Source organism: Corvus moneduloides, chromosome W (genome assembly GCF_009650955.1).
Source record: "Corvus moneduloides isolate bCorMon1 chromosome W, bCorMon1.pri, whole genome shotgun sequence".
In the NCBI taxonomy this organism is placed as follows: Eukaryota; Metazoa; Chordata; class Aves; order Passeriformes; family Corvidae; genus Corvus; species Corvus moneduloides.
In genome coordinates this window covers 16,637,909-16,663,329 of record NC_045510.1, presented here as the reverse complement: position 1 = coordinate 16,663,329, position 25,421 = coordinate 16,637,909, and the positions used below count along the sequence as shown (strand labels likewise).

Here is a 25,421-nt window from a genome sequence, read left to right as displayed (position 1 = left end):
ATCTGTGTTGTTGGAACAGGATGATGTTACCCTAAAGACAACTTCTGTGGTAAACCCTGCAATGTTTTTATCATCCACATTACTTGACAGTGTGCCTGAGCATGATTGTTTGCAGACAATAGAGGAAACTTATTCCAGCAGACCAGACCTGAAAGATGTTCCTTTGAAAGATCCAGACTGGGAATTGTACACTGATGGGAGAAGCTTCATGAGAAACGGTAGGAGGATGACCGGTTATGCCGTAACCACCCCAGATGAAATCATTGAGGCAAAAGCCTTGCCCTCAGATGTATCATCACAGAAGGCTGAACTCATTGCACTAACGAGAGCTCTAGAACTGAGCGAGGAGAAGAAGGTGAACATATGGACTGATTCCAAATATGCCTTCAGTGTTGTTCATGCCCACGGAGCTATTTGGAAGGAACGTGGCCTGCTGACTGCTCAAGGTAATGAGGTTAAGCATGCTAAACAAATTCTTGCACTTTTACAGAGCATTTGGAAGCCTACGCAAGTGGCTATCATGCATTGCAAGGGTCATCAAAAAGGGAAAACAGCCCCCGAACTGGGAAATCGTTTTGCTGACGAAACAGCCAGGGGGATTGCAGAAAAAGGCATTTTTGCAGTGGTACCACAGAAAGAGATAGATTTGTCATCATTTACCCCAAAATACGATCAGAGGGATCACAAATTAATTAAGTTCCTTAAGGCTGAAATCAAAGAAGGTGGGTAGGCTGTTACCCCAGTAGGACAAGTCGTAGTTCCACCCCTGATCCTTCGGGAAATAGCCCAACGAGAGCATGAAAGTACCCATTAGGGAACAGAAAATCTTTTAAAACATTTGAGGAAAGTATTGATAGGAAGAGGAATGACTGATATTGTACAATCTGTAACAAGCAAGTGTGAAACCTGCTGTAAAAACAACCCTGACACAAGCAAGAGAGTTGTGTTAGGAGTGACAAAGACAAGAGATGTCCTGGGAGATTATTGGCAAATAGATTTTGCTGAGATGCCACGCAAAGAGGGATGCAGGTATATACTGGTACTGGTTGACACCTTCAGTGGATGGCCTGAGGCGTTCCCCTGTCGCACCAACACAGCAAAAGAAGTAGTGAAAGCTTTGCTTAATCATATAATACCAAGATTTGGGGTTCCTTTGGGAATGTCATCAGATAGGGGACCACATTTTGTTGCAACAGTGGTTGGGGAAGTTAGCAGGATTTTGGGACTTACCTGGGACCTGCACACACCATACAGGCCCCAGGCAAGTGGCAAAGTTGAACGCATGAATGGGACCCTCAAAACCCAGATTTGCAAGATTTGTCAAGAGACATCAATGACATGGGTTCAAGCCCTGCCTATAGCCTTGCTGAGAGTCCGCATACAGCCAAGGAGAAGGGACAACATCAGTCCCTATGAAATATTATATGGCAGGCCATACTAGGTTCCACATATCCCAGGGGAAATTCATATGAGAAGTAAAAATGATTTGCAAAAGTATTCAATGGCTTTGAGTTCCACTTTGCAGAAGCTCCAAAGATTCGTCGCGTTATCGGAACCAATAGGATTGGACACACCTGCTCATCCATTCCAGCCTGGAGACTGGGTCTACATCAAGTGGTGGGACAGCGACCCCTTGCAAGCCAAGTGGAAGGGACCATTCCAAGTTTTGCTGACCACTTTTACTGCGGTCAAGGTTGCTGGCAAGGGACCGTGGATTCACTACTCCAGGGTGAAGAAAGCTTCTGCTCCCGAAATCACCAAGAAGACAGAGACTGATACAAATCAGAAAGATGCAGTCTAAACTGTTTTTCACATGTTTGCTGTTTGCCCAACTGGTAACCATGGTTCAGGGTTCACCCCATGATTTGCATAAGACTGTGGTCCAAAATGTGTCCAAAATTCTTAATAAGAGCAATTGCTAGATCTGTACTCAGTTACCGCCCCTAGATGGGAGGGGTCACTGGCCATTGATTGGCATTTTAATAGAAGAATTAAGAAAGATTTGGATGAAATTTGGAAGGGAACTCAAATTCTACATGAAGTAGCTTCTAGAAATAACACCTTAAAATTTGATCATATTTTTGATACCCTCACCTCATGGTTACCAAACTGGGCCTGGGTAAAAGAAATATTCATAATAGCTGTAATTGTAGTTATTATCTGTGTAATTTCCTGTGGAGCAGCTGGTTGTGTAAACCGGTTCTGCGAGTAAAGAATAGAGTAGAGTAGAAACTAGACAAGATAGAGTTTTGTTAGTCTCTAAAAGGGGGGAAATGATGCCATGAAGCTTTTTGCCTTTTCTTTTATACCCCTGTTACACCTTTGTACAGCTTCTGTATTCCTAGTGCTTTTTGCCTACCTTCTTGGGCTTGTTTGTCAAGCTAAGAGACTAAACATTTTAGAAGCTTCGTAGCTAGGGATCAGTGTGCCCCAGACCCCAAGGTCCTCTCCAGAACACATTTTGTAAACCAAGATAGAACCATCCAGGGGAAGGTTCCTTGGGGAGGGGGGCTCACTTGAGCCTCTCATTGGGGAATCTTTGATAGATATGCTAATTAGTAAAACCTATAATGTTATACCCAATCTTTGGGGAGATACTCGGCGGGGTGCATCTCGATGCATATGACCTGGACGTGTACACCTAAGGATCCTTAAAATAAATACCAAGGTAAAATCCCTTTTCCCCTTCTAACCGGGTATGACTCTTGATTTTAAGACCAGGAAAAGGCATCAACACCATAACTGAGGAAGCTTATGCTAGTATGCTAATAAGGCTGGGAATGAAAGGATGTCTGCATGATCTTCTCCACTTGCCACTGAGTCTGTTTACCTGCCTCTATTGACTCTTCCCAGATGGTCAGAGAGGAGCTCTGCCTGCTCACCCTGCCTGGCAAACTTCCTTGCCACGCTCCTTTAGAGATGTTTAAATCACCCTCGCTGTTCCCAACAATGCCCCCTCCTCACCAAATTTGGTTTTTGGGTCTGGAAGGGGCTCAAGGCTGCTGCTCGTATGTCCCTGGGCTCGGGAACACCCTTGTACAGCTTGATCTAATCCTATTCCCCGGACTTACCTCAGTTGCTGCTGCTGCTGCCTCACCAACTGTTGCTTTTGGTCTTACCTTGTTAAAATTCCCTCGCTGTTCCCGGAAACACTCCCTCCACGCCTGACCTAATGACATCCTTGTACTCTTCCTGAGTTGCCTGCCCCCTCTTCCAAAGGTCATAAACTCTTTTTTAGCCTGACTTCCAGCAATAGTGCCAAGTTCCGCCAGGCCTCTCTTCTTCCCTGCTGGCTCATCTTTTGGCACATAGGGAGGGGCTGCTCCTATGCCTTTAAGATTTCCTTTTTAAAGTATGTCCAGCCTTCCTGGATCCCTTAGTTTTTAAGGACTGTTTCCCAAGGGACTCTCTGAACCAGTGTCCTGAACAGACCAAAGTCTGCCCTCCATAAGTCCTAAGTAGTGGTTTTGCTGACCCCCTTCCTTACTTCACCAAGAATAGAAAGCTATAATTTCTTGGTAGCTATGTCCAAGTGTTGGAGATTAGGATTTTTCCTTTTTTTCTTTCTCTCATGGAATTTTGTCCCATATGTTGCTAAGAGATGATAACTACCAATACTTAAGAGAACAAAAGATGTGGCTGGGAGGAGGAGGAGGGGGAAGGGTACAGCTGGCTACTCTCCTATCTGAGGGGTTTTCTCTTGGGAAGGGCAGAGTTACTGCGAGATTTTGGGCTGGGGGGAAAGGGGCTGGGTGCAGCTTCTAGCTCCCTTGCTCTCTCTCTCGGCCGTTGAAATAGGATCTTATTAACATCCGATCTGACTGGAAAGGACCCTCACCATCTATTCGGGTGCCTCAGGGGAAAACCCGAGACCCCGACCCCCTCCCCCTTCCCGGAGGGCGCATCTCTCTGGCTGCATGTGGCAGCTGCTACAGAGAAGCCCGGCTGCCGCTGCCAAGCCCTGGTGCTTTCTGCCGCTGCCTCGGGCTTTTTCGCTACACTCTAACCCAGCACCCCATGTCCACCCAACCCCTGCGGCTCCTGCTAAGGCTGCGGAGTTTTCTGTTACATTTTGTTTGCCACACCAAGGGGTGTGCCTGCCTCTGCCATCCCAGCCACTGCTCTGAGGTTCCTGCTGCAGCCCATTTTTCACCATCCAGCCCGCCTGCCATTACCACGAAGGAGACGCAACTGAACTCGCGCCACAGCACCCCCTGCTGCTGTGAGGGAATCATCGCACCTGCCCCACTCCAACAGCGCCCCTTCTGGCTGTGACTGTAACTACACCAAAAGGGAAGGTACTTGACAGCCGAGAAGGCTGTTACTGGGTTTCTGGTTTTGGTTGTTGTTGCTGCCATTGTTATTTGTTTGCCTTGTTATATATATATACATACTAGTAAATAACTGTTATTCATTTCCTCATATCTTTGCCTGAAAGCCCCATAATTTCAGAGTTATAATAACTGGGAGGGAAGGGGGGGGTCACATTTCCTATTCCAAGGTAGGTTCCCACCTTCCTTGGCAGACACCCGTCTTTCAAACCAAGACACCAAGACAGCCTCTGACCACCACATCTCCCACCAGCCCTTCTCTGTTTATAAACAGCAGGTCCAGTGAGGCACTTCCCCTGGTAGGCTCACTTACCAGCTGTGTCAGGAAATACATGCTTCAGCACAGAAAAATCACATTTTCTCTCAAAACAGAACAGAAAATTCTTGATGAATTTTTCTCCAACATTCTGCTAAAATTACATTGGGAACAAGTCATTACAAACTGCTGCAGTAATTATTAATGTGGCAAATGCATTTTTGCTGCTGTCATTGAACTTAGGTTATGGTTTGTAAGAGCAGAAAATTGGACAAACCTCAATGAAAGGATTAAATGTCTACTTAGAAATGTGATGGTGTAAACTAGAGTACAGTGTACTGGTCTAGACTGCCTGAAGAATTCAAATCTTGCCAGAGACTTGTTTCTGCTTAGTTGCATACTTCTTGGGTTTTGCACTCAGTTGGGATGGGGCAAGATATTCATTCACCCACGAACAGGATGTGAAAGACTCAAGGCGTGAGAAATGGAAGGAGTAGAATCAAGAGGAGAAAGCAGTTGGTTATCACAAAGAATTATAGTAAACAATGATCCCATATTGGTTGAGTGAACTGCAGAAGCATTGAACATGGTCTTTAATATTATCATTCATTTCCATAATGACACTATCTACAAGAGCTAACAAAACAACATTAAAACTTACTTGGAGTGAAAATGCTCGTAAAGCAGGAATAGGGATTAAGGCAGCCATACAAAAAGCAGTAACATTGCTGATAGATGTAAGGGCTACACTTGCTCCTGTTCGCTTCAAGCATTCACCTGTTCTGTCCTGCAAAACAAAGTCAAATGAATAAGGTAATGTCCTGCAAATGAAGGGATCATCCTACAGATATAACATGGTAACAGTGAAAACTATTGCAAGGAAATTCTGAATAAAAGTATGCATTTGAGAGTTTTTAAGAGTAAAAAATATCCTAAGTACACTGTCCAGGAGAAAAGCAGATAATGTATTATGCCGGTTTGGACAAATTTGGAGGAAAAATATCCTCTGATAGAAGGCAGGTTACAACCACCCCTCCCTCACCAGGTTCGGGAAAAAAAACCCTAAGTCCTAGGAAAACAAAGTTCAACTCTGTCTCCCTCTGGAGAAAAGGAGCTGAAAACTGGCTGAAAAGCAAGAAGGGTGCTTCCTCCGCTCTTGCTGCAGCAGCAGGACGCAGAGGAGTGTGTGTCTGTGTCCCTGAACAACTGCTTTGAAAAGTTCGCTCAGTTTTTTCCTCTCCCCCCTCTCAGGCTCAGTTTAAAGGCACAGAAAGGCACAAAATTAATTTCTGGGCATGGAGCAGCAATAGGGGATACACATCATAAAGTCACCCCAAGACGTATTAAGTGCTTACATTTTTTGGGGGTAGCAAACATTATCAAAGATGACACTGGCTTTAAAAGTCAAAGCTAAATGGATACTGATATTATATCAAATACATCAATTAAGTAGGATGTGTTTTGTACCAGTGCAGTCACTTGCTGTTCTTAACATTTTTCATTGAAAATAAACATGCATTAACCGTGTAGATACATAATGTCTTAAAGAAGCATGTAAGAAAAAAACCCAGCAAACAGAAATCCCAGGAACCACACAAAAGCCAGAGAGAATTAAACACAGGACCCTTTCCCAATGCAGTAGGTTATTTTGAAGCATATGAAGGTTATAGCACAATGAGTTTTCATCGCCTGCATCCCAAACCAACTGGAAAGAGCACATGGAAGACATTGCTTGTACAAAACAAAACTGACAAATATACATTGCATTTAAATGATTTGTACTTTGGATATGAAACTCTGGACTGGCAATAAAAATGTCAATAAAAGGAAAAGATTATAAAAGTGAGGAGGATCTTAGATTTCATAATGTGAATATGTGAATGTCATGGTTCATTATAAATAAAAGGAAAATACACCAGGCCCTAGGACAAAGATCTCTAGAACAAAAGATTTTCTAAAAAATCATTACTAACTAATTCTAGGTATATTTTCCTCTACAAGGCTTTTTCTTTTACTTTATTCTTTTATTGTCCCCCAACACCCCATTTTTTCATTACCTCAAATGGAATTCTCTTATTCTGCCCTGTTTCACTAAATGCATGTACCAGAAGGAATATATCATCTACGCCAACTCCAAGAGCAAGAAAAGGCAAAACCTTGGGGAAGAAACAAAACAAGCAAAAAAACCAAGAATGTTTTTATATTATTCTTATGATTTACCATTAAGCTAGTCATTAGCCAGTTAATCAAAATAGCCTTTACACTTCATTCTGAACAAAACTCCAAGGCTAAAATTAAAATCAATATGATGCAATACAGCTATTAACTTTCATTCTGAAAAATTGATGAGAAACTTGCAGTATACCATTTACATGTACAAAACCTCACTAAAACAAATTCAAGTTTTTGGTAGGCAAAGAATAACAGATAATATTTCAAGTTATTTTCAAAATATTATCGGGAGTTGAACATCCTGATATATTTGGATGTAAGGGCAAAACTTGCAGCTTTTTGTGTACAACCGGATGTTGCACTCATATTGAGACAGAAAAACAAATATCCTAGAATCTACATAATTAAACTGCAGGATATCTGCCTTTTTCTTAAAATCATTTGGCAGCACGTTCTCTTAATTTCTCAGAGCAAGCTACTAGATAGGAGAAAGTATTTTGATTTTTCTATTTTTACTTGTATCTTTCTCATCTTATGTTTTTCTTCAAATATCAATTCAGATGTGTTTATTTACTAACAAAATTCTTGTAATTTAGCAGCAGACTTTTGGCTCCTTAATACCTGAGTTGTGGCAGCATTAAAGGAAATTCCAATCAATGAGCACAGACCCAGTCCTGCAGCCACTGAGAGAGCAACCAAGAAGATTCCTGCCAGCCCCACAGCACCCTGAGACTTTGCACAGTCCCACCGCAGCATAGTTAAACAGGCATAGGCAAGCTGAAAGCAAAGCAAGGATTGGATTAGAAGGGATCCTTCTCTACTGGCTATCTCCCCCAACAGCATACATAGCTTATAAGTGTTTTTAAACAGAACAGACATATCAGAGATGTTACATAGAGGAATAAGTGACAACCCCGAGGCAAATGTTTACAAACTGCAATTTTTATTTAAAGTATTATGAAAATGTTCTGGACTGTTGACTGGTAACAAGAAGGCAGCCATTTGAGCCCTGGTATACTACTGGAGTCAATTAAATAAATAGAATTTGATTTCTTACCATTAGTAAGTAGCCACTAGCTACTCTGATAACACTGACATCAGAAAATGACTTTAGAATATCATCCAGGGTAGTTGTAGTAAAGGAAAGCACCTTTTGAGTAGAGTTTTGTGCAACACTTTGATGAACAACCTACATAAAGAAAAATAAAACTTAGCGTGGCAAAGAAAAAAGCCCATTATCATCTTCTACAGCACATATCTGAAATCAACTACATTTGTCTTAATGTTCCTATTAAAGCACACACTCTGTAACAGAGATTTCACTGAGGCTACATGAAATAAATATTTTTGGTAATTATTTCCTGCAAGCTACTGATTATCAAACAAGAATTTGCATCTTCATTAAAGCCCACTGTATGCACAGCTCATTCAAAACATTCTTCTTTCCATAACTCTGTCATTGATTTGCTGTTGTATGAGATGAGTTTTGCCTTTAATCCAAGGTCCAGCAAACAGTAAAACTTTCATAGCTTCTCATATGTGAGTAAGCAAGCAGCTTCTTAATTAAAAAAAAAAAAAAAAAGAAATCAGCCTTTTAAAATAGTTTGTTACAGCATAAGGATAACTTTAAAACCAGGACAAAACACTCAATTTTAGTTTAAGGATTTTCCTTGAGAAAATACTATAAAAAGCTACAACTAAAGGCAGTGGATCTTAGTAAAGTTATATAGCAAGACATCTAGGTTATTGTCTGTTTTACCTCCACATACATCCGCTGCCAGGCTTCCAGAATTGCTGCTGCCTTATCCTCACTCCAGTTGATTTGTGAAACATATTCATGCCCCTTGAAGTGCTCATACATTTGCTTAGGAGTCATTAACTGAAACATGGTTTGCAAAGCCTGGGCACTGTAACAGGGAGAGAAGAGAGAGGAGAAAGATGGATTAAAAAAAGCATTTTCAAGAAATGTTTCTTCACCGTATAAAGGCTCAAATGAGAGCCTAATAGGAGCTTGCACAAATTCTTGATTTTATAGGCCACATGTTGATATTAAAATTGAACAGAGTATAATTACCATGTATCTGGTGAAGCTGTACTAGTCTATATAGTACTGATGCTAAGTCTATATTTCACTGAATTTAGTGAGTATTTTGCCATTATTTTCAATAGGATCAGTTTCAGGAGCAAAAAATGGAACCCTACAAATCACTTATAACAATCATGACTGACAGACAGATTGCTATGAGAAGGACACAGGTGTGAGAAAGAAACAAGCCTGACACTACAGAAAATTCCTGGGAAGTGTGGAAGAAACTAAGATTACACACTATCTGAGAACAGGAAAGGCATCCTGTTTTCTTCGAAGCCTGCAAACCTTGAGGAAACTAACTGTCAGGCCAATGGATTTATTACAGGACTGCAACTGGGTTGCGTGCAATGGACTGAACAGAGATTCTCACACTAAGTGTATAAGTACTGTCTTAACTCTGCAATAAACAGATTCATTTTGCTCTCGGTTTATGAGTCTCACATCCATACGCTGACACACAGGAACAGTTATTCCTATAAGATCTTGAAAATGCTGTTGGCAATTTGTCATTTGAAGACCTTGGTCTTTTTCATACCTTGGAGAGAAATGCTAGACTAAACTCCTGACACCTGACAAGCAGCAAACAATACACAAAAGACAATAATTATCCATTGTAAATTTACACAGTATGTAACTATATCCAACAATTTTAGAAGCTTAAGGAACTATTTCATTTTTCACAAAGAATAAATACTTTGGCTATTTTTTAGAAAACACTAAATAAATATTCAATATTTAATGTCAATGAAAAAAACCATAAAAACCCATATAAAAAGTTCTAGTAAGAATTATCTGTATTAAATATGCAAGAATTATAATTCTTTTAGTTTAATATAAATTTGGATTCAGTGTATATATCTAAATAATGTTTTTATATGTCCTTTTTTTAAACACAGTTCTATTTCAAGGAGTTTCCCCCCAAAGTCCAGTGTTCCATGACTTCTTCAAGAAGTCTGAAAGAAAGGGTTTTATTTTGTTGGTCAAAAATGTATTCAAGATACAGTGACATAAAGAATATACTTTTCTCTGTATTGACCTTAAACAAAGAGCTCAATGGAGATTTTGGTTTTCTGATAAAAGTCAAATGAGTGGGCACATTACCAAAGTTATATTTCCCCTTTTTTCCTTTGATCATATTTCAAAACCACAAAGTTGTTCATTATTTTAAATACTGTTCAATGCTTTATACATACACTCTAAACAACAAAGTTGCCAGGAAAAAATTATTTCTGAGAAATGTACACTATCATTTTTAGGTTTGAAGTAGGTACCAATGACACCTCCTTAAATTTAAACAACTGTTTAATAATCACTCTTTTAAATTCTGTCCTTATCAGGGATGTCCTCCTACACCAGGGTTCATAATATGCATCATTCACAGACTTTGAAAGACAGTTGATTTTGCATGATCTGTCCTCCCGCCAAAAAAACCCCAAACTCTAACAAAGAAAAATTAAAATTTTCTTTAAACATTTGTTTGCTTACCTGACAAGTTTACCAGAACTATTCTTGACTGTACCACCTATAATCAATTCCTCCTGCCAATGCATGTATTTTCTTGACAGTCCATAGCATCCACCACTCAAAACAAGAGCCACATCAAGACGCTAGAAAAAAGTTTTAAAGAAGCAATTCATCAGTTGCACAACTTAAGACGAATCCTAAATCAACACCTAGTGCACTGAAATAACAGATATTGAAGATCATCTAGGAAGTCTACAAAGAGAAATGTGTTCAACAAACAGAAATAGACAAACTATCCTGATACTTGTTCACCAGATAGCAACTTCTCCAAAGCCAAAGTGACTGAGAAATGGATATATAAAGCTGGATCAACAAAACTGGCCCTACTTGAAGGAAGACCTTGCTGCACAGTGTCAGTGTACAGCAGTAGCTGTATTCCAGAAGTAACTGTGTCTGCCTGAGGCATGTTGGCTGCTGAAATAATGTGTCCACATTGCCACACCTAGCCAGTAGCTGAGAACTGTAATTTCACTCTAAATATGTGTGATTAATATTGCATCACAGTGTGAAGGAAAGTTAGTTACCCTGGGCTAATGGTATATAATAGAAACCAAATAATTAAATCACTGAAGAACATAAAATATATATTACTTGGAAGGGAATGGCACCCTTTTCTCTCACCACACATACAGAGCCTCCCTTGAAAAGATTTACACAAAGGTAAGCAAACTTACTTTGGTGGAATTTTTGTTGGGAGCTGTGATTGGGCAATCAGGATCAGCAGGATTCAGACAAGGTCGATCCATATAACCATGACCAACCTCTGCTTTTTTCAGCATTTCTTCCCAGGTCTCCACTTGGTAATTTATTTTTTTTAACTCTTCTAAGAATTCTAAGGGGTCAAAGTTGATCCACTGCACAGGAGGTTTCCCTCTATTTAAAAAAATCAGGGGAAAATGACAAAAAAAGAGACAAAATAAGTACTGAAACATAATTTTTTACTTTGTATTTTTACAGATGCTGAAGTTGTTTTCTGTTACAAGTTATAACCCTTTCTGGTAAGGTTGTTTCATAAAATGAAATGCATGTTTTAATTATATTTGTTTATGCATACTTTTCTTGTAGCTCTGTGGTGATTTTAACAAAAATAGTACTTACATACCAATTTACTGTATGAAAGGGAATATTCCCCTGTTAAAAATAATTTCATTTACAAACCAAGTAAAACAAACCATCAAGCACCTAAATAACAAAAAAGCAGCCAACTGCTGCTTCAAAGAATTTGGAGGGAGAAAAAGGGAGGAGGCTGAGGAAAGAAATCCTTTCACATAGTATCAGATTACTTTTTGCTAGTCTAATAATCATCGTCTAAATGTAATCAATCAATATAGCTGGTTGTTTTTTATCTATAACAATTCTGTGCTCCTGCAAATGCCCTGGCTGCTTGACTATCAACCATCAAGCTTTCCTGCTACTATGGCTGTCATCACTATCACTGCCACATCTCTGACCCTCCACTTTTGAATTTGTGACGTTGACAGACTACAAAGGCTTTTGGCTGCCTTATTCTGTGATTCAAACCACAGTGTAATTGCTTAAACAGGCTTAATTCTTTATTTGAAATCTCTCAACCAGAAAATGCAACCCCCCCTTTATTTCCCCATCTAAAACTGTACACTAAACATTAGGAGATAGCCATTGCAAATTGCTTTCACAGAGACATGCAAACCAGGACAGAAACAATAATTCAAATGTTAACTCTTGCATAAATAACAGAAAACACCTGCACAGATTAACAGTTAACTCTCTGAATGATCCAGGAAATACAATATCACACTTATATTTGCTTTCTTTAATGATCTCATAAGCAAAGGATTTGAGTTTTATTCCTTAGGAAGACTTGAGTATTTAACCAAGAGGCCTAAATTTTCTTAGAAATAAAATTAATTCCAAACCAATATTTTGTAGTTTGGGGGGATGGGAAAAAAAAAGAAGGAAAAAGGTTATTTCCAAAAAAAGCATACATTTAAAAAAGCTTGAATTCAGAATTTATATTTCCTTTTGCATGCCAGCAAAACAAAGAAAAGTAATGACACAGGACTTAAATTGATGCATACATATCATCTTTTAAAAAATGAAAAATATTTGTTCAATTAAAAAAAAAATCCATGCATGTTTTCTGCAAAGACACTACAATTTATTTTATTATTGTAGTGAGTTGACCCTGGCTGAATGCCAGACACACACCAATGCCTATCACTCCCCTCCACAGCTGGACAGGGGAGAGAAAATATAATGAAGGGTTCATGGGTTGAGATAAGGACTGGGAAATATCACTCACCAAATACTGCCACGGGCAAAACAGACTCGAATTAGAGATATGAATTGAATTTATTAACAACAAAATCAGAGCAGGAAAATGAGTGTAGGAACCCAGAGTGCCAAGAATATTTCTCTGCCTGTTTTTAAGGGTTCTTACCCCCCTGAACAACACTGTTTTAGCCTCCAACCTTGGAAAAAACTACCAACGATCAGACAAGAACTAGAAAATACAGTGGTGTGAATTAGGTGATAGACTACTATGTAAGATTGTCACAGGGTGAAAAATTTAGAGGTTTTGGGCTTCTCTTTGTACTAAATAGATAAGAGTAAAAAAAATCAAAATGGAGGATTGTTGTTGTTCTCTAAACCTTCTTCTCCTTCTTCTACTACTCCATGTTATGCAGTAAAAGTAGTTTGGAATGATTGGATAGAGAATTCCACAGTTCCTGGCCGTGTTACTGAATAATTGGTAGGAAAGTGAAAATAATATACGTTTCTAGTAACTATTGGTTAAATTATCTTTAAAAGGCTGTGTAAGTCTTGATAAAGAGAGACTTCACTCCTGCTTTCTGTGCTCTATGCTGTACCTGGGTCATGCTAGTGGGTCTGTTCCTCTGATAAGACTTAATAAACAACTATCTGGAAGCATTGAAAATCAAGGAAAAGTCTCGGTTTATCTTTGAAACTCCTTGCAAGGACTTTTAGAAAATTCTCTCCCATCAGGAGGGATTTGGTTTATGGCACGGTTCAGTGTCAATGAGAAGTAAAATAAGATCTTAAAAACACCTTCCCTCCACCCTTCCCTCCTTCCCAGCTCTACCTCCTCCTCCCCCAGTGGCACAGGGAGACAGGGAATAGGGGTTATGGTCAGTTCATCACACGTTGCTGCCACTGCTCAGAGAGAGGAGTTATTCCCCTGCTCCACCGTGGGGTCCCTCCCACGGGAGACAGTTCTTGATGAATGTCTCCAGCATGAGTCCATCCCACAGGCAACAGTTCTCCACGAACTGCTGCAACATGGGTCACTCACTCTTCCATGGGGTCAGTCCTTCAGGTTCCAGTGTGTGTCTCCCACAGGGTCAAAAATCCTACCAGGAAACTGTCACGATCCGCTAATGCAAGCGGGGGTCGTGATGGTTCGTTTATCGATCTCAGAGTGTAAAAGGACACAAGAGATTTCAGTTTTAATCAAAACAGTGCACCTTTATTAAGTGCCCACAACACAGTAATGCAATAGAAGAGAGTAAGAGAGAGAGAGAGAGAGAGGGAGACAAAGTAGAGAGGGGGAAAAAGAGGGGCAATAGCTACCAACGGATGAGACGAAGTCCTCGTGGTCTTCCGCCAATAGATTCGTCTTCTTTCCATGGGGAGATCACGATCTCAGTTATTTCAGAAAGTCCCTTTATAGTCCTTTTCAGAAGCGAGGGGCAACTGGCCAAGAGGTTGGGAAATCTACAGCCATTGTTATGGGGTCCGTTGCTTTGGGAAACAGGTACAGGACAGACGTACAAGACAGGTGTACCGGAGAGGTGTACAGGACAGGTCGTTCCTTTCTGCTTCAGCGCAGTCCTTCCCGCCTGGGCAGCAAGAACGGCACAGTCCATTGTGACCTGCGCTAATTTTCCTCAGGAATGCGTACCAGTTCCCAGTGGGCACACCCGTAGGCAACACTTGGCAGACAATCCCACCTCAGCCAGGCCAGGACTCCTGTGTTCAGTCTCTGTCCTCGGCGATGATCGTGAGGCAGATGAGGGATCTTCGGACCGTCTCTTACACCACCCCTTGACTCACGATTGTCGTCAAGCGAGCTCCATCAGCACGATTTCGTAGTGTCGTTGTGAAGTCTTCAGGACTTGTCAATGTTGGTAGCATATCCCGGAAAAGGGTAGAGAACATAAGAAAGGAAGGAAAAGAAAAGAAAAGAAAAAGAAGGAAACAAAAGAAAGAAGTAAATAATTTTTTAATCAAAATACACATGTAATTTTTTTTTAATCAAAATACCTCTAATTTCTTATCACATCTTATTTTAATACTTGTGTAGTTCGTCTCGTGTCAACAACCTTGGGGATGTCCACAGTGGATGGGACGTGGACATCTATTATAGATGTCAACTGTGTTAACCGTTTCATCATTCTCCAATTCATGATGTATAAGATTGCTGATAAAGCAAAACCAGTCAAGATCAAAATCAAGAGAACAATGATGGGATGACACAATTTGTTCAGGACACCTGTAGCAGTAGGTGACCACCCAAAAAGAGTATCCCACCACCTGTGTTCAGCATCTTTCTTTACCCTTTCTAGAACACGATGTATTTCTTTCACACTGTGATGAACAGTTACCAAGGTTTTCTGTCCATTTTTCTTGATCTTTTCCAAAATTTCAATTAAATCTTGGTGAAGCAACAATTGCTTTACCAAAGTAAGGTTCATTCCAATGGGGGTAGGCAATAATTGGTGGATCAGTGTGTAATTGGACTGTAAAAGGTGATAAGAAGTAACTGGGGCTAAATAAGAAAAATCACATCCTATGATTTTAGTAAAGTTACAAACACAAAAATTTGAATGATTTTTAGTATCTACTACTACATTTTCTACAAATATTTTATCACAAGCAGTTCTTAAGCATGCACATCCATTACCTATATAGACAAGCACTGTTTCAGGAATTTCGTTAGGATGTATTTCAAAATGACAGATATTTTGTTCTGTATCTAAACAAATATCTTGAGCTCTAATTGCATTACTTTCACAGATGAATCCTTGTTGTTCTCGGACAATACAAGTTTCTAAATTAACAGTTTGCCACTTCTCACCAATTTGATGGGCCCATTCTCTATGCTCAAAAGGATAGAGAACAGCTCCATCATGGTTCAGCCCTAATGCAATGACAGGGAATATCAAATGCACTGAAGCATTACATATGGTTAGAACAAAGGCTGTGGCTGTGTTTGTGATGGGATTGTAGGTAAAATTTACTAAGTTCCACCAGGATTGGAATTCTCTTTCAAAATCAGCAGCACTGTCCCAGATTATTTTCCGAATTTCAGTAGGAAAAGTGCCTTCTTTGCCTTCTCTTATAATTGAGGCAGCAATTGACTGCATCCATAATTGAGCCTGGATGCAGCTGAGAGCCAAAGAAATGTTGTTTTGTGTAGCATCGAGTGCGTCAATTATCAATTTGTGGTCATTCACATTTACCTTTTCCCAATTTGGTAATATGTTTGATAACAACCACTGATGGCTTCCCAAGGCTAATAGGGATGACTGTAGTGGTTGTTGTATTTTAGTCAAATCTCTAGTTGTGGCAGCCAATTTATTCATTAGTACTTCTGAATCAATACTATTTAAGATTCCCAATCCTGTTCCCATAACACCGGTTATGTCTCTTTGCATTCATTTCTTAGAAGAGTTCCACTTTTGCAACCAGGTTGTCCACCCCTTGAAGGAAGTTTGCAGAAAGGGTGAACAAGCTGGCTGAACTTCTGAGACATTGTTTTGCATCAGCAATTTAACTTGTTTGAGGGACCATGCCGGATTCTTCATGTCCCTCGGAGTTCTTCTGTGAAAAGCAAACACATCAGAGTCTGCCACCAAAGGCAGAAAAATTAGAATGATGGAATTATGCAGCGTGTATGTATCCGATGCTCTCTCCCTAGGGCATCAGAGGCTGCCCATGCATATTTATTCAGAGGGCTTTTTAGCACTAGTGGTACTTCTCTTAGAGTAGGAAGGTCTACCAAAACAGGTTGTCCAAGGTAGCGTGCAGGATTCTTAGGATCATTTGGTCCCTGTAGTGAGAGTGTTCCCAAGCCATTTAAAACACAATATTGGTTCTTTGTTGGAACAATTCCACACCTCTGGGCATCTTTCTTTGTCAGTGCAGAAATTTGTGCTCCAGTGTCAATCAGAAAAGTTACAGGTGCCTGTTTAGGGCCTGTAATAGCTGTGATCATTATATCTCCTGTTTTATTTTTAGTGAGCATTCTCAGGTATACCCATGCTCCGTCTCTTCACCCACTGACAAGAGACGGAGGGTCTAGTTTCCCTGGTTTTGAGGGAGAGGTCGTTTTGGCTCACTGCACAGACTTTGAGGGAGAGGTTGCTTTGACTCACTGCCCAGATTCTGAGGGAGGAGGGGTGCACTGGGTTGAAGTGACGGATTCGGTAGAATGGGTTTTCAGCAGTGCCAGTTAGACACTACCTTACTCAATTTATCAGGGGGTAAGCCATCCATCATATCTCTGGGGACCCCCTTTTTGATGCCTAATAACCACCAATGCTGACGCTTAGGAATCTGTTTTACATTCTCTGGTTTTTCACTATGAGGAGCCCTACTGTACCTGACACCTTTTGTTTTGTCTGATTTTTCCTCTGGGATTTTTATAGGTCCATATTTTCTACTATAATTAATCAGATCTTCTGCAACCTCACTCCATGTCCAAACTTTGCGATCACCGGCAGGTGAATTCGATTGTGAACCTGGCAGCTGAGAGGGGGTTGAATATGGAGTAAACCCAGGATCGGTAGATACAGTTTGGTCGCTCGGGTTTCCAAGGAATCTATCTAGCCTTTCTACAGGACCTACAGCTGCTATTGTTTTTTGAAGGACAATTGCTGTAGGTTTGAGTGATTCTGGAAGGCCTCGAATTAAAGGGGTCATCAGTTCAGGTTTCACAGGTAATTGCGTGGGGGATTCATATCCAGGAGTTAATTTCCTTTCATGGATCATTTGCAGACAGGTGGCTTTGTGGACGCTTTCTAGAAGTTGATCGGGGGTACCAACTATAGCTAAAGGGTCTCCCCTTTCTAAAGGATTGAGTCCCCTGGCCCAGAAAGCTGCACGCTGAGTCAGGGACCATGTGCCACGTTTGTCTCCTGTTGTCAAGAGAACTCCATGTCCCCAGTATCCACTGGCCTCCTGTTCAGTTAATTGAATTTGGTCTCCTCCAGTGAGGGATACTCGGAAGACATATTCCGTCTCAGATTCATGGGGGAGCCGCCCATACTCCTTTTTTAACCTGGCCAATTCAACAGTAGTGTATGGTATTTGTTTAGTGGTGATATGCGGTTCAAGATCTTCATCATTGATATAATTATATTCTGTTTTAATCAGGGGTCTTATACGAGGGCAGCAGTTTTCCCCACAATTTTTTACTAGTATTAGTTCTTTCTGGGGGTATATTTGGTTAATGTGAGGAGTTTCCTTTTCCTCTGTCTCTTTTGGTGAGTCAGTATTCTGTGAATTCTTAAAATATTCCTCTTTTAAAGCAGTCTCTAGCAAATGATTTTTATTCTTCTCTTCATCTAATTGTTTCTGTAAAATCTCCACTAGGTTTTGAAGTGAATCTATGATTGCTTTCTCCTCAGTACATCGCTTTAAGCGATGATCTATAGCTGCCGCAAGGAATGCCCCTAAAACAGAGCAGATTATGGTTTTATTTCGGCCAAATTTAAATCTAGTCTCATGTTGTAAAGAACATACTCTATCAGTCACATTATCCAAATTAAACCAGTTATTTTGAGCCCATTCTTCCCCTCCCGGAGAGGGCCGGGCATTGTGTTTTGCTAGCAGAGCATAAAACGCGGCTTTAACTTTTGCACTAGGGTTTTCAGTCATTTTATAAAGGGATCAAAACCACCACAGGGAGGTAAAAGTTAATTACACACTGCGACACACACAGCTTTGCTGTGTCTCCCTTCGCTTCCCTGGGTGGGTGAAGAGACCAAATCTGCTTGGGAGGTACTCCTTAAGTTACTTATGGTTGTCTCTTCACTACACCAAGCAGTCCAAATTCACACACACACCAAAAAACACAGTTCCCCCTTTTACACTAAGAGATCTTTTGCGAAAAATCTGAAGACAGAGCCCTCAACTGAGTATGGGGTGCTTTTCACCCAGGCGTGTGCAGTTTGCGGGAAATTCGAGTCACCCCCCTTGCTTTCTAGACACCGCTCACCCTTTTCGGGGTGTCGGGCTAGGTGCGGCTGGAGCGAAACATCCTTCCCCTATTACAGACTACACACAACCTTGCAACCCCTTCTGTCTGTCAGATCCTGTCCGTGACGCCAGTTTAATGCCACGATCCGCTAATGCAAGCGGGGGTCGTGATGGTTCGTTTATCGATCTCAGAGTGTAAAAGGACACAAGAGATTTCAGTCTTAATCAAAACAGTGCACCTTTATTAAGTGCCCACAACACAGTAATGCAATAGAAGAGAGTAAGAGAGAGAGAGAGAGAGAGGGAGACAAAGTAGAGAGGGGGAAAAAGAGGGGCAATAGCTACCAACGGATGAGACGAAGTCCTCGTGGTCTTCCGCCAATAGATTCGTCTTCTTTCCATGGGGAGATCACGATCTCAGTTATTTCAGAAAGTCCCTTTATAGTCCTTTTCAGAAGCGAGGGGCAACTGGCCAAGAGGTTGGGAAATCTACAGCCATTGTTATGGGGTCCGTTGCTTTGGGAAACAGGTACAGGACAGACGTACAAGACAGGTGTACCGGAGAGGTGTACAGGACAGGTCGTTCCTTTCTGCTTCAGCGCAGTCCTTCCCGCCTGGGCAGCAAGAACGGCACAGTCCATTGTGACCTGCGCTAATTTTCCTCAGGAATGCGTACCAGTCCCCAGTGGGCACACCCGTAGGCAACACTTGGCAGACAATCCCACCTCAGCCAGGCCAGGACTGCTGTGTTCAGTCTCTGTCCTCGGCGATGATCGTGAGGCAGATGAGGGATTTTCGGACCGTCTCTTACAGAAACCCGCTCCAATGTGGGCTCCTCCAGGGTCTGAAGATGAATCTCTGCATCCCTGTGTTCCTTCATGGGCTGCAGGGGCACAGCTGCCTCACTATGGTCTTTACCATGGGCTGAAGGGGAATCTTAGCTCTGGTGTCCGGAGCACCTCCTGCCCCTCCTTCTCCACTGACCTTGGTGTCTGCAGGGTTGTTCCTTTCGCACATTCTCACCCCGCTCTTATCTGGCAGCAATTACCACTGTGCAAGAACTGATTTTTCTTCTTCTTAAATATGTTATCACAGAGGCATTACCACCATTTCTAATTGGCCCAGCCTTGACCAGCGGCACATCCGTCTTGGAGCCACCAGGGATTGGCTCTGCTGGACATAGAGGAAGCTTCTGGCAGCTTCTCACAGAAGCCACCCCTGTAATCCCCCTACTACCAACACTTGGCCACACAAAACAAATACAATTATTTTTAATTATTATTTTTTGGTTAAACCAGAATCTGAATAAGCATTGCGATGCAACTCAAAATCATGCATTGTTGAAATTGTAAAAGGAAGAGGAGCCCAGGGACTCCGGCAGGGGGAGGAAATGCAGTCCAAATCAATATGGTTGATAAGAGCAAAACTCCGTTTATTTGCAATCCAGAGGCACTTACATAGTATACCAGCTTGTTAACTCTTAAGTGGCTTAAAACTTATCAAAGCGAATTTCTACTTCTACATAATTGGACTTACATTGGCAAGCTTCTACAGTTATGTTATGATTAAAAGAATTCAGAGTTTACCTCCCTTCTCTCTCGGTCTTATCTACACAGCTGTACCTTCTCAAAACTCCCTTCTTGTTCCCAGCTTGGTTCTCACAGAGATTTTTCTCATGGAGAGTTTTTCTCACACACAGGCCTTTTGCTTCCAGGCCTATTGCTTGTATAGTTCTTTTATTGATCCCATAATTCTATCAATGATCCATGTCCCTGATCTCTCAATAATTCTGCAACAATGCATCATTTTACTATTAAAACTATGAACTGGAAAGTTATAAAACCAGCATGCTTACAATAGATAGGCAGTTCCTGACTGTAGCTTTGCTCCCTCCCAGAAGCAGTCCAAAGGAGTGATGATTAAACAAGGATAAAGATATTCTATGATCTGCCAAGGTCAGAAAAGGGAAAAAACCACAATTAGACTACAATATAACCTAAACAACACAAACTGAATCATGAAAATATAAAGTGCTTATAATCAAATGCCTGTTATGCCTACCTGGTCCATGTACCCTGCTTCTGTGATGAATTCTCCTGATTTATAACATAAGTGTTCCAATTTCCATTTTCTGAAATAAAGAACAAGGTTTTTTCTTTAACAATTACTGAAAAGTTATTTTTAAAATGTAACATACATTAAAATTGGAACTTATATAGACATGGTGGCCTCAAGTAGTGAATCACTGAGAAAGAAATTTTAGTCAATGTAGGTATACCACAACTTAACAAAATACAAAAGGTCTTTCTTTTTGTAGCTATAACTAGAAATATTTATTCAATTTATGCCAAACAGTCTCTGTAAAAGTCATTAAAATAATGGAGCTACTTTTGGATTAATAAGCTAGTTGACACAACTAATAGGGACAGAAATGTGGCTTTCTGTGAGCCCACTTGTGAATTAAGATAGCCCTTGGTGACACAAGAGAGAAGTCATCTTCAAGCTCAGACTAACTCTGACTCACGCATGTAGGAGAAAAGAAATTATTAGATTGTTATTATGTTGCTATTACTATGTTATTGGAAGGCTTTTCATTGCTAGAAATCCCATCAATAAGATCCCATTTTTAAGAGCACAGTTATTACTCCTTTACCAAGAAAAATGCTATACACTGTAGCACTGCTCATAAGGGTATATTTTTAGAATCTCATCCAATACCTCTTACACCATTTTATTTGTTAAAAAGTCATCTGGTCACTGCTATCATGACACAATTTGAAGCATCGGTAATTAGTGACATTCAAATCAAAACAATTCCAATGGAAAGGTTCTGAAGTGCTATCCATTAAAAATATAGGCAAGGAAATATCTGTCCATTTTCTAACTGTTACAGATGATCAAGAAAAGTTTTGCTCTTCTCCTTACCTGTTGTACATATAAACATCTACTCTGCTGGCCTGAAGTGCAGAGTCAAGGTGCTGTCTGAGTGCTTCTATTGTAAGTACATTGGCACCATCTTCATGTGGAGTCTGAATCATGAGCTGAGGGTTAAACATGGCTTCTTCTCCAATCTTCTGCCGTGTATAATTTAATTCCCGACTCACTCGTCCACCAACTGATGGATAAACATTAACAGCTTATTCTGGATTCACATGATGAGCACTCTCTGGTCAGAAAATCTTTACCATGTGCATGGAATATTCTACCATAAACTGATAACAGCGTAGCTCTAAATCTAATACCAAATTTATTTTAGCAACAGTGTAACAAAGAACATATTCCCCATTAAAAATATGCCATTGTCCCTACTGCACTAAAATATTGATGTGCAAATTGGAGCCTCTAAACAACGTTTTTTTAATATTAGAACCAATATTCTATAGGTAAAAAAACCCCAAAAATCCTTTCTTGCAGACCAGAACAAATACTCTTATGTTACCATTTATTTCACTTGTATAAAGTCTGCTCCAATGGCACATTTCAAGATAAATGTCTTTGATTTACAGTCTTCTAAATAATTTGGCAAAGTTAGAAGGGGGATGTTTCTCTTCAGTTAAAAAAAGGGAAGAAGGAAAGATTAAGTGAGCCTGAGTACTTCTTTCAGCCTTATATAAAGTAAAAAAATATTAAATTCATGCAAAGAGGTGCAGTCCTGAGTGCAACAAAGTGTAGCAGAAAGGACCATCTACAATTTGCCCTAGTGGTTCAGTACCAGCATAACTATGCAGGGAATAACTCATATACAACACAAGAGCTAAGCTGGTGTGCATCATATTAAAACATGTCTTAAAAAAAAAAGAAAAATAAAAAAGGCAGAGAGACTGCAAAGAAGACGGGCTCTAGAGGGAGCCATATTCAACTTGCCTTGATGGAGAAAATTACATAAGAATGAAAAATGATTTCCATTTACAAAAAAGCATTAATCTAGAGTACATATATACTTTATATAACCTCCCCTGTAGTCTCTAGAAAATGAATGTGGGAGGGTGTTGCAGTGGGGATACTGCAACATACATATACCAAACCAGGAGTCCCGTGGAAAGGAAATATATATGGACAAACAGATTCTTGATAGCTGTTTCAGAGAGATGTTTATTTTTCCAGCCGCATGGCCGGGGCTCTGCCGAGGAACTGTTCCAGTCCTGACCAAGGGTCCTTTTGCCCGCGCAGGGAAACACAAACCAACCAACGGGGAACAAGGCTGAGCAGGGGCAGGGAAACCCCGTGTCTGTCCCCTCAGGGCCCCTCTCCCAGGGCTACATGGCGGGGGAGGAGACCCCAACAGGAGGGGCTTCAAAAAATTCAGCCCATTAGCTGAATCAAGACCATATGCAGATGAGGAGGACAAGAATACCACCAATACATTGTTTCCATCCCTTACAATTTATTAACTTTATTGCTTTGCTAGGTCCAAGCAATGTTGCTGCCTGTTCTGAGCTTCCCCTCCCCCTCCCAAAGACACTTGCTCCTGCCACGTGCTCTGAGCTCCTTTGTTCTAAGCGCGGGCAAAACCAAATGTAACTCAAACTCTTTACCAGTGTCTGATTGGCCGGTCACCCCGGGTCCGCCCCAAGTCCTCCCCTTTCCCCTTCTCCTAATAAAAGAGATGGTCGAGGGAGGCCCCGCCCTCTCTTGGCTCAGCTATCTTCCTGTGAACATCTCTGGTTGTCTGTCTCATTTGAAAGCTTCTAACTGCAGGAAATTGAGCGAGCAGGGAGCTATATTTCTCCTTCTTTGCTTCTGCTGATGGTATTTGCTTTGCAGCTGATACAGGTACCGATTTTAGAGCTACTAAAGTGCTAGATTGCCCGTGCTACCTCTCTAGGCTGCTCGAGGCTTTCTAAGGCATTGAAATACAAGCGCTAGCCGGTATAAAGCTGAAAAGATACCGTCCACATTTGGCGCCTAACGTGCTATCTCTGAACTCCGGTTCTGAGAGACTTTCAGGGTGTCCCGGCAGCTGTGTGTCTGCTGGAGTTAGCTCTGCACGTCCTGCTGTGCCAGCTCTGTGTAGCGAGATGTTACTTTTTGTGTAACATCGAGCCCAGAGCCTCAGCCTGTACCCTCCCCACACCACGTGGCGAGGGAATGGCTGGTAAGCAGAAGACCCTTCTCGCATGTTTTTTTTCTCCGGACCTGCTTTCCTGTGGTAAATCCAGAATTCTGGTGAGTATTTCCCTGCTGGTTTAGGGGCTCCTGTCTTAAGCTGGTGCCGGTGTAAACTTTCTCTTTTTTTTCCTCCTTTTTGCGAATAAGGGGCTGAGGATTTGTGGTGCTGCATTCGTAATGGGATCTGAAGTTTCTGCACACCATAGAGAAATATACCACCAAGTTCAAAGCTACCTTTCTTTAACTGGGCAAAAATACCCTAAAAATCTAGTTCAATCTTTTGTACAATGGCTTTTTCAGTACTTTCCTAATCTGACCTCCGAAGACATACGATCTGGTGAATTTTGGGATAAGGTGGGGAGAAAACTCTCCTCTCTTAGGCGTGCAGGAGATGAAACAGTTTCAAAATTCTTTCCTCTCCTGTTACTAAGTTATACTTTGCCGGAGAAAAAGGCAGTACATGAAAAGCCTCTGCAAAAACCTCCTGTTAATTCCCTTATACCCTCTTCCAACCCCTGTGACCCGGACCCCTCTTCCCCTACGCTGGAAAACACAGCTAGAGCAGATTGCTTTTTAGCACAGGAGTGCCATCGTCCTCCTGGCTCACCCATGTTTCCTCAGCACTCTGCCTTGGACGGGAATCCGGAGCCCTTCACAGGACCTTTCCAACCCCTTTTCTCCACTCCTTTGTCTCCAGTTTCTAGCCCTCATGTTTCAAGCGCACGTAAAAACCCCTTCTCCCCTGATCTCTTTGTTCCCAGGGACAGCCATTGCCATGTGCTCGCAGCCCGGGAAACACCCCCTCCCCCCAACCCCTTTTCTCTGAGTTTGTCTTCAATAATGGCGGACGCAATGTTTCTTCATCTCCAAACTACACCTCCCACAATCCCTTTCTCCCCGACCCCACAAATCCCTTCTTGTCCCCATCCCCTCCCACTCCCGCGTTAGAACCTGACCCCGCCCCTAACCCCGCCCCCACAGCATCGTGTTTCACCCCTCCCTCTGTTCCCGCCCATGGCTCAAGTACTGCCCCTGCCTCCCACAACCCCACCCCCAACCCCTCCATTGCCCGCCCCTGCTTCCCATTGTCCCGCCACAAGTTCCCACAATCCTGTGACTACCTCTCTAAATCCAGGAACCCATGGCTACCAGGAAGTAACTCCAACTGCTTCTATTACACTCTCTCGTACTAGCAATGGAGCAAACCCTGACTTGAAACCCTTTCTTTATTCTAATATTAAGGATTTGTGCAAGGCAATTAAGGAGTTTGGAATGCAGAGTAATTATTTTAAGAGCCTTTTAAGTGCTACTTTTGCAACTCACTTACTTGTACCTCATGATTTACTTACATTGATGCAAACTCTTCTCACACCTGGTGATTTTATGATGTGGAAAAAGCAATGGAAAATAATTTTATCTGATTTATTAAAAATTTTGTGACAAACTCCAGATAATTACCTAGACTTTAATTATATCACATTAGACCTTTTATCTGGTGACAACAATATGGCAAATCCTCAAAAACAAGCAATGCTTATCCCTCGTCCAGTTCTTACTGAAATCACACGTGCTGCTGAAAAGGCCTTAACATTACTACCATCTCAAACTCCTAATTCTCATTATACCACCATCAAGCAATTGCCAAATGAAAATATTATTCACTTTTATAACCGTTTGTACGAAGCTGTCTCTTCCCAGGTCCCTAATCCTGACCTCCAACAAGCGCTCCTACTCGAAC

At 41.3% G+C, this 25,421-nt stretch overlaps 1 protein-coding gene across 1 annotated transcript in view; it reads right to left on the bottom strand.

The window, feature by feature from the left end:
• Positions 1–25,421, bottom strand: part of LOC116437427 (protein patched homolog 1-like) — a 261,983-nt gene that overhangs the window by 150,170 nt on the left and 86,392 nt on the right. Inside the window, exons 3-12 of the mRNA XM_032095080.1 lie at positions 21,500–21,689; positions 20,636–20,705; positions 20,430–20,521; positions 11,047–11,245; positions 10,334–10,455; positions 8,519–8,666; positions 7,817–7,948; positions 7,381–7,536; positions 6,645–6,743; positions 5,249–5,374 (exon numbers count right to left, since the gene is read on the bottom strand). Of these exons, the coding sequence (XP_031950971.1) occupies positions 5,249–5,374; positions 6,645–6,743; positions 7,381–7,536; positions 7,817–7,948; positions 8,519–8,666; positions 10,334–10,455; positions 11,047–11,245; positions 20,430–20,521; positions 20,636–20,705; positions 21,500–21,689 (1,334 nt within the window). The remainder of the gene's footprint in view (positions 1–5,248; positions 5,375–6,644; positions 6,744–7,380; positions 7,537–7,816; positions 7,949–8,518; positions 8,667–10,333; positions 10,456–11,046; positions 11,246–20,429; positions 20,522–20,635; positions 20,706–21,499; positions 21,690–25,421) is intronic.